At 67.0% G+C, this 13,789-nt stretch overlaps 2 protein-coding genes across 2 annotated transcripts; both read right to left on the reverse strand.

Moving 5' to 3' along the window:
• Positions 1-1,105: 1,105 nt before the first annotated feature.
• LOC134166308 (bactericidal permeability-increasing protein-like) lies at positions 1,106-6,635 on the reverse strand. Its single transcript, XM_062623858.1, has 15 exons — positions 6,129-6,635; positions 5,872-5,986; positions 5,659-5,787; positions 5,429-5,584; positions 5,251-5,314; positions 5,068-5,128; positions 4,861-4,952; positions 3,744-3,944; positions 3,599-3,658; positions 2,558-2,725; positions 1,902-1,969; positions 1,643-1,685; positions 1,449-1,512; positions 1,291-1,367; positions 1,106-1,209 (listed from the first exon to the last, which is right to left on the reverse strand). Exons 1-15 carry the CDS (start codon positions 6,373-6,375, stop codon positions 1,168-1,170), a joined length of 1,587 nt encoding a protein of 528 aa, XP_062479842.1. The 5' UTR covers positions 6,376-6,635; the 3' UTR covers positions 1,106-1,167.
• Positions 6,636-9,365: 2,730 nt separating this feature from the next.
• ID1 (inhibitor of DNA binding 1) lies at positions 9,366-10,307 on the reverse strand. Its single transcript, XM_062623887.1, has 2 exons — positions 9,774-10,307; positions 9,366-9,627 (listed from the first exon to the last, which is right to left on the reverse strand). The coding sequence occupies exons 1-2, from the start codon at positions 10,095-10,097 to the stop codon at positions 9,586-9,588; spliced, it is 366 nt and encodes a 121-aa protein (XP_062479871.1). The 5' UTR covers positions 10,098-10,307; the 3' UTR covers positions 9,366-9,585.
• Between the last annotated feature and the right edge of the window lie 3,482 nt (positions 10,308-13,789).

The following is a 13,789-nucleotide window of genomic DNA, read 5'->3' on the forward strand; positions in this document are numbered from 1 at the left end:
GTCCCTGCTCCCCATAGCCCAGGCAGACCCTGTCCCAAGCGTGGCTGTGACGGGTGCGTGCGGCAGCTTCCAGAACAGCCCCCCCCGGCCCCCGCTCTGCTGTACAGACCCCGTAGGTTTTAACCCTTTGTGAATACTCTTTAATGCTATTTTTGTTATCTTGTCTGTCCCTATTTATGTGTGGGGCCGTGCTCCCTGCAGAGGCCAAGGGGGTGGAGGTGGAGGTGGGGGGTCCTGCCTGGCCCCCCAAGCACGGGCTCGTGCTCCCGGTGCGGGATCCACTCGCTCCAGGAGCAGATCCCGCCCGGGGCGCGCAGGGAGCAGCATTTGCCCATTGAACGCTTCGGTTTGCAGGTGGAGGTGGGTCCACAAATAAACTCTTGTCATTGGAGCCGCTGCTGGTGCTGTGCTCTCTGTGAACACCGCCCTTGGGGACGGACGGGGACCGGGGAGGGATGGGGTGGCCCAAGGAAGGGGTGGCTGGTGGTTGGCCCTGCTCAGCCCCTTCTTTGCACCAAGTCCAGGCCCAAATGCTCCTTCTGTGGCCTCATGAAGGGGCTGTGTGCACTGATGGTGGCAGGGGGAGCATCCACAGTGCTGCTGGTGGGAGGAGAGCTGCGGCTGGGGAGAGGGGAAAGCTGTCAGGAAACCTGGAAGGGGGCTTTGGATAAGGGATGTAGGGACAGGCCAAGGGGAATGGCTTGAACCTGCCCGAGGGGAGACTGAGATGAGCTCTGGGGCAGAAGCTCTTCCCTGTGAGGGTGCTGAGGCGCTGGCACAGGGTGCCCAGAGAAGCTGTGGCTGCCCCATCCCTGGCAGTGCTCAAGGCCAGGTTGGACACAGGGGCTTGGAGCAAGCTGCTCCAGTGGAAGGGGTCCCTGCCGTGGCAGGGGTTGGAGCTGGAGGAGCTTTAAGGTCCCTTCATCCCAAACCATTCCCCGGTTCCATGCTGACACCAACCCCAGCACCCCCGGTACCACCGGGGCAGCGCCGGGACACGGGCGCCACCCCGTGGTCATGGGGGGGAAGCGGCCGCGGAGCCGCAGCGCTGCGGATGGGGGGCAAAGGACTTGAACCCCCCGGGGGGGGGTCCCAGGGCCGGTGCTGGGGCCACCGGGGCAGCGGGTGTGGGATGGTGAGGGTGAAGGGGCCACGAGGCATCCGGTGTCACGGCTCGTGCTGCAGGTCCGTGGTGATGAGCATGAAACCCTGTGGGGAACGGGGGTGAGATGGGGACAACGGGGGTTTAGGGGGCACCGGGAGGGGGGGACGGACGGGAGCAGCACCCACCTCGTGCAGTGAGAGTCGCGGGTTGAGCAGGCGGAGGCCGTACAGGGTGGGCAGGGGGACACGGGCCTGGAGCCACTCTGTGGGGAGAGCAGAGCGTGAGGGGGCAGCTGGAGGGGGACAATGGGGACAGGAGGGGACAGCACAGGGACATCACTCACTGTTGGCTCTGGGCACCCCAAAAAGCCTCAGCCCCAAGCTGAGCAGTGTCTCCAGCCTCTGCACCTGCGGGACAGGCAGCCCTGAGCCTGGCACAGGGCCCAGAGCACCCCCAGGACCCCCCCGACCCTGCTCCCAGGGCCTGCAGAGGACAAGGCTCCCCTGGCCTGTCCCTGTCCCACTCATGGCCACTCACCTCCACCGGACCCACGTGCGATGTCACCTGCGTCACTCTGAGTCTGGAGGATGAGAGCAGGGTGAGAGCCAGGGACAGGGATGGGGACTGGACCCTCCCAGGGAAGGGACGGGTCCAGCTGAGGACCCAGGCGGTACCAGTGCCAGGGCAGCAGGCATGGGTGGTACAAGACCCAGGGAGGAAAACAGCCACAGGTGGGGAATGGGGGGAGCTCCTGGGTACATCCATGGGGAGGCCGGACCCAGCACTGGGCACTCACCCCTTGAGGCTCATGGTGGCCCCGAGCCTGTTCCCGGTGATGATGGGCTTCCCCGTCACATTGGCATCCTGCAGCAGGAGGTGTTGGAAAGATCAGAGCAGTGCAAGCCCGCATCACCCAACATCACCCAGCATCACCAGCATCACCCCAGCATTATCCAGCATCACCCCAGCGTTATCCAGCATCACCAGCATCACCCAACATCCCCCAACATCACCCAGCATCACCCCAGCATTATCCAGCATCACCCCAGCGTTATCCAGCATCACCCCAGCGTTATCCAGCATCACCCAACATCCCCCAACATCACCCAGCATCACCAGCATCACCCCAGCATTATCCAGCATCACCCCAGCGTTATCCAGCATCACCCAACATCCCCCAACATCACCCAGGATCACCAGCATCACCCAACATCCCCCAACATCACCCAGCATCACCAGCATCACCCCAGCATTATCCAGCATCACCCCAGCGTTATCCAGCATCACCCAACATCCCCCAACATCACCCAGCATCACCAGCATCACCCCAGCGTTATCCAGCATCACCCAACTTAACCCTGCATCATCCAGCATCACCCAGCATTATCCAGCATCACCAGCATCACCCAGCATCGCCCCATCTCCCTGTGCCACCCAGCACCAGGCACTCACGATGTCCAGCAGGAAAGCGGGGACACGGGTGCCATTGGGGAGCAGCACGAAGGCCTCAGCAGAGCCGAAGAGGGCCCCGTGCACAGCATCGGGGTGGCAGGAGAACAGCGGCTGCCGGCGGGCCCAGACCTGCAGCTCCATGGGCTGGTCCGGGAAACGCTCCTGCAGCTGAGGGGGAAGCAGGGCTGGGCTGGCACTGGCACCACCAGCACCAATCGGGGCTCCCGGGGGGTCCCCACCACCCCCCTGCCCTGTGCATCCCATCCTGCCTGTGCCCCATCCTGCCTGTGCCCCATCCTGCCTCCATCCCATCCTGCCTCCATCCCATCCTGCCTCCATCCCATCCTGCCTCCATCCCGTCCTGCCTCCATCCCGTCCTGCCTGTGCCCCATCCTGCCTGCATCCCATCCTGCCTGCATCCCATCCTGCCTGCATCCCATCCTGCCTGCGCCCCATCCTGCCTCCATCCCGTCCTGCCTCTATCCCATCCTGCCTGCATCCCATCCTGCCTGCATCCCATCCTGCCTCCATCCCATCCTGCTTGTGTCCCTCCCTGCCTCCATCCCATCCTGCCTCCATCCCGTCCTGCCTCCATCCCGTCCTGCCTCCATCCCGTCCTGCCTGTGCCCCATCCTGCCTCCATCCCATCCTGCCTGTGCCCCATCCTGCCTGCATCCCATCCTGCCTGCGCCCCATCCTGCCTGCATCCCATCCTGCCTCCATCCCATCCTGCCTGCATCCCATCCTGCCTGCATCCCATCCTGCCTGCATCCCATCCTGCCTCCATCCCATCCTGCTTGTGTCCCTCCCTGCCTGCATCCCATCCTGCCTGCATCCCGTCCTGCCTCCATCCCGTCCTGCCTCCATCCCGTCCTGCCTGTGTCCCTCCCTGCCTCTATCCCATCCTGCCTCCATCCCGTCCTGCCTCCATCCCGTCCTGCCTCCATCCCGTCCTGCCTGTGTCCCTCCCTGCCTCCATCCCATCCTGCCTGCGCCCCACCTCTGTCCCTTCTCCCCACATCCCATCCCACCCGCAGCCACCTGTGGGGTGAAGATCCCGAAGCTCTTGGTCTTCAGCTGGACCGGGAACCGCCGCAGGAGCTGGAAGGCGGCAGAGGGTCAGGGTGCTGGGGCAGAAGGCGCAGGGACACCCCAGAGGGGGCAGCTCTGCCAGACCCGTCCCTACCATGGCACTGGAGATGTTCCTGCGCAGGGCCCCAGCCGTGAAGTAGGCGAAGGCGGCCGAGTTGGCAACAGAGTCGGTGACAGCCACCAGCAGCATGGGCTCGTGTGCCACCGGCAGCGGCACCGGCAGCGGCACCGGCAGCGGCACCGGCAGCACCAAAGAGGGCCTCTGCTGGGACTTGTGCACCCTGAAGAACTCTCCCTGTGAAGAGAGAAGGATGGGTGGGGGATGAAGGGGTGGATGGAGGGGTGGATGGAGGGGTGGATGGAGGGGTGGATGGAGGGGTGGATGGAGGGATGGATGGAGGGGTGGATGGAGGGAGGGATGGAGGGAGGGATGGAGGGGTGGTTGAAGGGATGGATGGAGAGGTGGATGGAGGGGTGGATGAAGGGAGGGATGGAGGGGTGGATGAAGGGATGGATGGAGAGGTGGATGAAGGGGTGGATGGAGGGGTGGTTGAAGGGATGAATGGAGAGGTGGATGGAGGGGTGGATGAAGGGATGGATGGAGAGGTGGATGAAGGGATGGATGGAGAGGTGGATGAAGGGATGGATGGAGAGGTGGATGAAGGGATGGATGGAGAGGTGGATGAAGGGATGGATGGAGAGGTGGATGAAGGGATGGATGGAGAGGTGGATGGAGGGGTGGATGGAGGGGTGGTTGAAGGGATGGATGGAGAGGTGGATGAAGGGATGGATGGAGGGGTGGTTGAAGGGATGGATGGAGAGGTGGATGGAGGGGTGGATGAAGGGAGGGATGGAGGGGTGGATGAAGGGATGGATGGAGAGGTGGATGAAGGGGTGGATGGAGGGGTGGTTGAAGGGATGAATGGCGAGGTGGATGGAGGGGTGGATGAAGGGATGGATGGAGAGGTGGATGAAGGGATGGATGGAGAGGTGGATGAAGGGGTGGATGGAGAGGTGGTTGAAGGGATGAATGGAGAGGTGGATGGAGGGGTGGATGAAGGGATGGATGGAGAGGTGGATGGAGGGGTGGATGGAGGGGTGGTTGAAGGGATGGATGGAGGGGTGGTTGAAGGGATGGATGAAGGGTGGATGGAGGGGTGGATGTGAAGCTCAGCCCTGCTCCCCTGCACTCAGCCCAGGGATGATGTTACCTTGATGGCGATGTCCCCATGCTCTGCCGTGATGGCCGGTGGCCGCAGCAGGGAATGGTCGATGGCAACGAAGGCATCCACCTGGGTGGACACTGCAGGGACACAGGGGAGGTTTTGGGGATTCAGCCCCACTCTGGGGTCCCGCAGACCCTGCTGGGCACCAGCCCCCCCATCCCACCCTGCCTGGTCCCGGGGTCCTTCACGCACCTCGCATTTGCTTCAGGGCATCCTCCAGCTTGAAGACACCTTTGCGGAGCTCGATGCAGAGCTGGAAGCAGAGCAGGGCATCAGGGAGGCCATGGATGGGGTCCCCAAACCTCTCCCTCTGCCTGCCATGGAAGGGGGACTCCTGGACCCCGACACCCCATAGCGCAGGGGCCGAGCACCCACCTGCTTGTTCAGCTCCTGCTGCAGGGTCCCCTGGAGCGGAGGTGCCAGGAGGTTGTAGAGCCAGCTGTGGGGCAGAGCAGGGTCCTCATTACCCCGGCTCATCAGCACCCCACTACGGGCACCGGAGGGGGGGATCCCTGTGTACCAGGGACAGGAGGGGAGCGGGGTCCCGCGTTACCTGTGCCCCCGGTGGAACTGCAGGCGCAGGTGGGTACCGCGGGCGTCGCAGCCGGCGCTCCACAGCGCGGGGCGGCCGTCAGCATCCGCCCCCAGCCCCAGCACCGCCGCCATGGCCAGGTCCTGCATGTGGAGCTCCAGGGAGCCGCTGTCCTGGCTGGGGATGGAGGGGGTGAGCAGGGGCACAGCGGTGCCCCCCGGTCCCCATCCCCATCCCCATGCAGGACTCACACGGCCCCCAGGCGGGCTCCCCACTCAGCGCTGAGCCGGACGCGGGCGCCCTGCACCGTCAGCCTCAGCCCCACGTCCTCAGCGAAGTCCAAGCTGGAGTCGTTCACCTGCAGCTCCTGGATGTGGATCCTGCACGACACGGACGGCCCAGTCCTGTGGCTGCATCCGGGATGGGGACAAGGATGGGACAGGGACCCCGTGCGCAGCTCTTACCGGGGCACGGTGTAGGTCAGCGTCCCCAGGAGCGGGATGTGGTAGGAGCCCTGCAGGTCCAGCTCATGCTCCTTCTGCAGCAGTGACTGGAGCAGCTCCACCCCAAAGCGCCGGCCTGGGGCAGAGCAGGGATGTGACACCCAGGAAGGGGTTTGGGGCACCCAGGATGCTGGGGAGGGGACAAGCAGGGCCAGGACAGCAACCCCAAGGACGGTGTTGGAGGGGCTCTGCCCGCAGACCAAGGGGCAGATACCTACCGAATTCCAACGCCCTCCGGGTCAGCCGGGCTGTGATGCCAGGGTTGATGCCGAGGTTGGTTCCAGGGTTGGTGCCGGGGTTGGTGCCAGGGTTGGTGCCGAGGTTGGTGCCGGGGTTGATGCCGGGGTTGGTGCCAGTGATGGGCACGCAGGTGCTCAGCAGGAGCAGGAGGCAGAGGCACGCTGGTCCCAGAGAGCCTCGGGAACAGTGCTGGGAGCTGGGAGCTGGAGCAGAGGACGCGGCCATGGGACACACAGCTGTGCAGAGACCCCATCCCCGGGCACCGGCCAGGGCTTATATGGGTTCAGGGTTACATCAGCTCCTGCGCACACGCGGGGCCACCGCAGCGCTCCGGCACCGAAAGCCCGGCCTTGCCCAACGCGTGACTCAAAGGGGAAGCCGCTTCCCCGTTGTTTCCCACTCGTGGGAGCAAGGGGCAGGCAGGGTCCCACGGCTGCGCTGCTGCCGGCCCTGTGCCACCAGGCAGGGCTCCCCATAAGGACCCACAGCTCCATGGGGGCACAGAGACCTGGCTGGGCCACAGTCCTGAGGGGCTTTGGCTATGCCAGGACTGGAGGTGATGGAGGAGCAGGGGGATGGAGAGAGTTGGTCCCAGGACAGAGGGAGCTGCACTGCTGGGGCAGGGCTCGACCCATCTGCACTGGGGAGCAGTGGCTGCTCCCACTTTGGGAATGGCTCTGGGGCCCCTGCACTGGGGCACCCGATCATCAGTGGGGTCAGGGCGGCTGCGGGGCGCTGGGAACATCGGGGCAGGCAGAGCGAGAGCAGAACTGTGCAATCCCCTCCAAAAGCCCCGGCCGCAGGAGAGGAGCTGCTTGTGCTGCTGCTGGTGGTGGGACCGTCCCCGGGGGGGCAGCCCCAGGCTATGGGCTGCGGCTACCGGGGCATCCAGAGGTCCCTCCAGGGGTCCAGGGCTCCACCCCAGCACCATGAGGGGACACAGGGCCCGTGGCCAACCTCAGCAGGGCACTGCTCCTTTATAGACCCCTCAAGAGCAGCTCCCGCTCGCCTGGGACCCCCAGTACCACCAACCACGGCCACCAGCAGCATCCCAAAGGCCAGTGCTGACCACGGCCACCAGCCCCGTGCCCGCCACAGCCCCTCCATCCCCAAATACCCCCACCATGCCCCAAGACTCACCACGGCCGGTGGCCACAGTGCCCCATTCCATGGGAGCCACAGGTCCCACCGTTGGTCCCAGCTCTGCCATGTCCCCAGGGCCGTACGTGGCAGTGACCAGCTCTGACACCCGTGTCCATCCCGGGGTGGCCGGGCTGGTTGGACCAGCGCGTCACCAGCTCCCCGGTCCCTAATCCCTTCCGGGATGAATCAGGTCCCATGAAAACAACCGGGGAGCGGTTGGGGCGCCGGTGGCCGCAGGGCTGGGCCCTCCGGGGCGTCCTGGTGCTGCCAAATCCGGGATCCCGGCACGTGGCAGCAGCTCAGCCCCGCTCCGAGCCTGTCCCGGCGGTGCCAGCCCTTTGGCAACGCCGCATCCTGAGCCGGTGATGGCCGGGGCTGCATGGCCGGGGTTCGGCCGTGGGGCACACGGGGCTTGGGCAGGGGGTCAGGGGCTGGATGTGGGGTCCAAGAGCCCAACTCCCCACGGCTGCAGCCGGAGCTTCCACATCTACGGGCAATGAATGGGGCAAGGACGGCTCCGGGGGGGGGAGAGCCCCCGGGTCCGGGTCTCCCCTCACCGGGACCCTTCGGGAGGGCGGTCCCGGCCGGGCTGTGCAGTGCGGGCGGGCACCGGGAGAGAGACCCAAAGAGCCCCGCGCTCCGGGACCGGGCTGGAGCCGCGGCGATGGAGGGGACCTGGGGAGCGAAGGAAGGGACAGCAGTGGGATGGTAGAGGGGAACTGGGGGGTGATGGAGGGGACAGCAGTGGGATGGTAGAGGGGAACTGGGGGTGATGGAGGGGACAGCAGTGGGATGGTAGAGGGGAACTGGGGGTGATGGAGGGGACACCAGCGGGATGGTAGAGGGGAACTGGGGGGTGATGGAGGGGACACCGGTGGGGTGATAGAGGGGAACTGGGGCGTGATGGAGGGGACACCGGTGGGGTGATAGAGGGGAACTGGGGGGTGATGGAGGGAAGTGATGGCGGTGTCACAGGGAGTAGTGGTGGAAGGGACATCATCCACAGCCACCTGGCCCCACGGCACTCCATGTCCCCCAACCGCTGTGTCACAGCCAGGACAAGCAGTGCCCCAGTTGCCCAAATCACCTCCCCCTGCTCACCCCCTGCCAGGTACCTGCTGGGCTGGGGAACACGAGAGGGCAGGCGCACACACACACACACACACACACACGGGGCTGTGAGCACACCATGGACATGCAAACACACACAGGTGATCACGCAGAAGCACACACACCCCTGCAGCAGAGGGGTGCAACCCCTGAGCCCCGGCTGCAGGACCTGTTGGGGGGCAGAAAGGGTCCCACTAAGGCAGCAGGACCCCCCCATGCAGCCCGGTTTGCTCCGCCAGCCCCTCAGGAAGGTCCATTCCCAGCTGCGGCAGGAGGCAGCTCGGCCCCGAGGTGGTTGTGAGTCACAGAGGAGCTCAGGGCAGTGCTGCTGCCCGGGGCACCCCCAGCCCGCGGGGTTGTGCAACCCCTGATGCAACTTCCTTGTCCAGCACCAAACCGGAGCCGCAGGGACAGCACCCTGGGGCCTGCACCCACTTTCCCTTGGGGCAGTGCAATGGGAGCAGCGCCCACAGCCTTGCACCCCAGCACAGCTCCAGGAACACTGCAGGGTCCCAGCTGGAACTCGGTGCATTGACAGACCTGTGCTGCACACTCACCCCCATGCAGACACCGGCACCCACAGTCTCCAAGTGGGCACAGAGCCTTTCACCCAGCTCCCAGCACCATCCCTTCAGTGGCATCGTCCCATCAAGGTGCCCACACAGGAGAAACACATCCCAGTGCTGCTGCAGCTTCCTACTGCAGAATCCGGGGTACACCAGCCCCAGCACCCCATGTCTGAGCCTGGGAGCGAGGGGGAAGCAGGACACAGAGCACACAGGGGGGTACAGTGCTGAGGCAGGTCCCATAACAGCAGCACTGGGGTGACTGGGACCAGCCCATGGGGGACTCCAGCACCCACCCAGCCCACACTGGTCCCGATAGGATCCCCCAGGTTCAGACTCCCGGGGGGGCCTGTCCCCAAAGCCCGGGGCTTGAGGGGCAGGAAGCAGAGACGTGCCTGGTCATCAGGGCTTGTTTAATAACAAAACTCCAGCTATTGTAGAACAATATTCTCCAGCATCATTGTAATATACAATACGGGGAATGCTCTCAGCAATCTGAGAAGGATACACCGGGCAGCACCCCCGGCCCGGGCTGCGGGGGGGATCCGCCCCCCGGGGGGACCCGGGATGCAGGCGGCCACGGTCCCGGGATGTCCGCGGCGGGTCCGGAACGGTCTCAGCGGCAGAGGATCCGGTCGGCAGCGGGCACGCACGGAGCCTGCGGGAGAGGAGGGCGAAGCGGTCAGAGCCGGTCGGGGACGTCCCGGGGATGGAAGGGGCATCCCCGGCGCTGATGAAGCGCAAGGGGTCCGGGGAACCGGCAGGGCGGGAGCGCGGGGCCGGTACCGGGGGGGCCGCACTCACCTCGGGGGGGTCCCCGGCGGCGGCGGCGGGGCGGGGGGGCCCTCGCTGCAGCGCCAGCTGCAGGTCCCAGATGTAGTCGATAACGTGCTGCAGCAGCTCCACCTTGGAGACCCGCCGGTGCCGCGGCAGGGTCGGGACGAGCGCCCGCAGCCGCGAGTAGCAGCCCTTCATGTCGTAGAGCAGCGCGGCGGCCGCCTGCTCCGCCGCCCCCGGGGACACCCCCGGCCCCGGCCCGCAGCGGGCGGCCTCCCCGGGCCGCACCGCCTTCAGCGCGCCACCGGCGCCCGCGGGCAGCGGCGACGGGACAACGGCAGCGACCTTCATAGCGTGGGGCGGCGGGGACGGACCGGCGGCGGCGGGACCCTGCGGGCGGACAGCGGAGCCCGCGCCCCGCAGCGCCAATTATAGCGCGCGGCTGATGGAGGGGCGGGGCCACGGGGGAGCGGCGGAGCCAATGGCAGCGCCGCTTGGGAAGGGACCGCCCCGCCCATCCCATTCATGCTGTCCCGAAGGGCAGCGCCTTAAAGGGGCAGCGGCGGCGGGGGCACACGGGGGTGCTGGGGGGGTACCGGGGTGCGGGGCGCCGGTGGGTGCCACCCGTTCCGCAGCTCCCCCGCCACCGCCGTGGGCAATCGCCCCGCGGGACCCCGGGTCCGGCTCCCACAGCCCCGCTCCCCCCTTGCCCTCTCCCCCCCCCCGAATCCCCGGCCCCCCGCTGCCCCCCCGCCGGCCCAGACCGTTAGACGCCAGGGCCGTGACGTCACCCATTCATAAAACCCCGCGCGCTGTCAGCGCGGCGCCTCGCGGGCGGTGCCCATGGCGACGGGGGCGGGACGGGCGAGGGGGGGCACAGCGGGACCCCCGCGGGGGCACCGGGCAGCCCCGAGACCCCCGGGCCCCCGTTCGGTCCCACAGGGGTGCCCCGATCGCACCGGGAATGGGGGGGGAGTGGGGGTGCGGGGTGCAGGTCGGCGGGGGGAGTACCGGGGCCGTGGGAGCCGAAGGGGGGGCTCCCGGGAGGGGGTTCCGCTGGGACCGTTCGAAGGCGGTCCCTGCCCTCAAGGGCTTCAGATCCGGTGGGAATTGCTCGTTATCCCCCACCTGCAGCATCCACCGGCACCGAGAGCTCCGGGGGGACCCTGAGAGGGACCCCGGTACCCCCTGAACAGGGCAAACCAGGGCAGGAAGAGCAGACAGAGCTGCGGCCTCTAGAGCCACGGGGGGGGTGTGCGGGTGTGCACAGGGACACACGTGTGCACACATGGATTCATGTCCATCACACCTTCACACACCCCCCGAGGTACGAGCACGCTCACACACGTGCACAAACACGTCCCTAAGTACACGCGCGCACACGGATGCAGGCACACACACGTGCACACACTCAGATACACACATACACAGATACACCCATGTATGTTCACCTATGCACTCTCATGTAGCTCACATGCACCATGTGGGTGCTGAAGCAGCACCCACCACCCCATGCGTACCCCCAAGACTGCACTGCTGCATTGTTGGGCTCTGCCATGAGCAAAGCTGCTGCAGGGCCAGGGCACCCAACAGTGCAGCTCCAATGTACCCTGACCCTGTGGCTGGTCAGGGCTGCCGGGGTGGGCTGCACCACCGCAGCAGCACGGAGGTGATGGCACCTTCGTAGTGGCATGGCCACGGGCACCTTCTGCCCTTCTTGGCTGGAGAATGCATCACGCAGACCAACCCCAGTGTGGGTGCTAGGGGACCCGGCACCCTACCCTTTGGGGTGTGGGCTGGGGGCCACCCTCCCGTGCTGGCCATGCTCAGAGCGGCTGCAGGGAGCCGAAGGCCTCCCCTCCTCTTCCTCCTCTGGCGTGGGGAGCACGGTGGGCTGCAACCCTCGGGGAGCTGCGCCCCTCGGTGCCGCTGCTGGTTCCCAGGGTGGGCACGGCGCCGGGGTCACCCCCTCCATTGAGGGCTCGGCGGAGGGGCTGGTGCTGCCCGGTTCCCACCGCGGCTCTCAAAGCTGCTAATTAGCCCCCATCTGGCAGCGGGGAGGCCGAGGACATTGTGCACAGGAATGCCTTTCAGAGCCGCACCGCCAACAATGCGGCCCCAGCCCCGGCCACCCCGGCGGCCAGCGCACCGGGCCCGGCCCCGCTGCCGCGGCACACGGGAGACCCACCCGGGGTACCCGCTGTGGGACACCCTCACTCCATCCCTCTGCATGAGGCGATGCTGGGGATGGCATGCCGGGCTCGGGGGTGCTGCTGTGCCCACAGGATGCTGCCCTGGCCACATCTGGCTGCGGGGCCCGGCCAGCGCAGCCGGCGGTGTCCAGCAGGACGGATCGCTTCATTTCCATGTCAATTCTGGGAACGGGGCTGGCTGCGCGGTAACAGCGGCCCCGGCCATATGGTGCTGGCTGAGCTCTGTGCAGCCGGGGAGGGGGGGAGCGGCTGCTTCGCGCAGAGCTGGGGTTGCCCGGCAGCAGAAGCACATCAAAGCCCCCCGGCTGCCCCCCGCCCCACAGGGACCACACAGGGCACGGCCACGCCGGGCCGCCGAGGGGCCGCCGGGGATGCCTGTGCCGCGGTGGTGATGGGGACAGGGGACAGGCGGCAGCACCGCGCCCCAGCACACGGGGACGCCATGGTTAAGGATGGGGCATCCTCAGTGGATGGGACCCCCAAAGTGGGGCTGCTCCTGTGCTGGCTCCATCCAGGTCCTCTCCTCCCGCTGGAGATACACACACCCCCTGCCCTGGGGCTCTGCGGAGCCTCCAGCCCCCCGATCCCGCAGGATGGTGCTGAGCAGGGCGGCAGATGTGAGCCGGGGCCGCCGGCACAGCTGGAGCAGGGCTGAGGCCTGAGAAAGCCCCTGAGCGTTCCCCTCCCGCCTTCTCCCTTCCCGTTCCCAGCTCCATCCGCTGCAGCCCAGACCAGCTGGAGCCAGGCGGCCCTTCCTGGGATTTATTCCAGCTTCCTGCCCCTCCTCGCCGGCCGGCCGAGCCTGCGCCTGCTCCCGGCTGTTTCCTCTCCCCGCTCGCAGCCGCCGGCCGGGCGCCACGGGCAGGACCCCGGCTTTCAGCCGGGACCCCCACCCCGGCCGGGCATCCCCAGCCCTGCGCGGGGAGACACAGGGGGCTGCAGCACCCGCACCCACCCCACATGCACGCCAGCTGTGGCATGGGGGGGTTCTACAGGGCTCTGGGGACAAGCATCCCCCATGTCCTCCCCTGCCCCAGGCACCAGCATTCCCAGCTATGAAACTGCCATCCCACTCCCGGGCATTTGCACCCAGGGTGCTCCCTGTACGCTCATCCCATCTCATTATGATCCCAATGCAGGAACTGGCCATGAGAGAAGGATGCCCAGAGGCAGCCCTATCCCACCCCAATGCAATCGCTGGCAGGAGCTTGGCATGTGAGCAGGATGCCCAGGGGCTGCCCTGCATCCCTGCCCCAGGGGCCATGGTGGGATCACCCCAAACCCCACGCAGCCGGCAGCAGGACGCGCTGGCTCCACTCCCCCGATGGAGATTTCCCACCGGAGCCGGCACCTTCGTGCTTCCGCAGCCCTCCCGCACCGGAGGGACCCCATGGCGAGAGGAAGGCGGCCCAGCAGCATCCCAGACACAGCGGAGCCGCTGGGATGCTGCGGCGGTGCCACGAGCCCAGGTGCAGCGGGGCAAGCGGAGCCGGGGCCCGGCCGACGCCAGCGGCTCCTCGCAGGGCCCAGGGCGCTTCCTTCCTCTCTGCCGTTCCCGGCTCTGGGGCCGGGCAGGATGAGGGTGACCCCGCGCTCCCCTCCCCGTAGCCCCGGGAACGCTCCTGGCTCTCTGCCGCGCCGGCAGCGGAGCAGGGAGCGCGGTGCTGCTGCTGCGGGTACCGTGTCCTAATGGAAGGACATGGAGCTGTTGGAGGCCATGAGGATGATGAGGGGCTGGAGACAGGCTGTGAACACAGGGGCTGTTGAGCCTGGAGAAGAGAAGCTGCGTGGAGACCTCAGAGCAGCTTCCAGTGTCTGAAGGGGGCTGCA

The sequence above is a fragment of the Pezoporus occidentalis genome, unplaced genomic scaffold (assembly GCF_034315485.1).
Source record: "Pezoporus occidentalis ecotype Australia unplaced genomic scaffold, CSIRO_AGI_Poc_V1 ctg259, whole genome shotgun sequence".
In the NCBI taxonomy this organism is placed as follows: domain Eukaryota; kingdom Metazoa; phylum Chordata; class Aves; order Psittaciformes; family Psittacidae; genus Pezoporus; species Pezoporus occidentalis.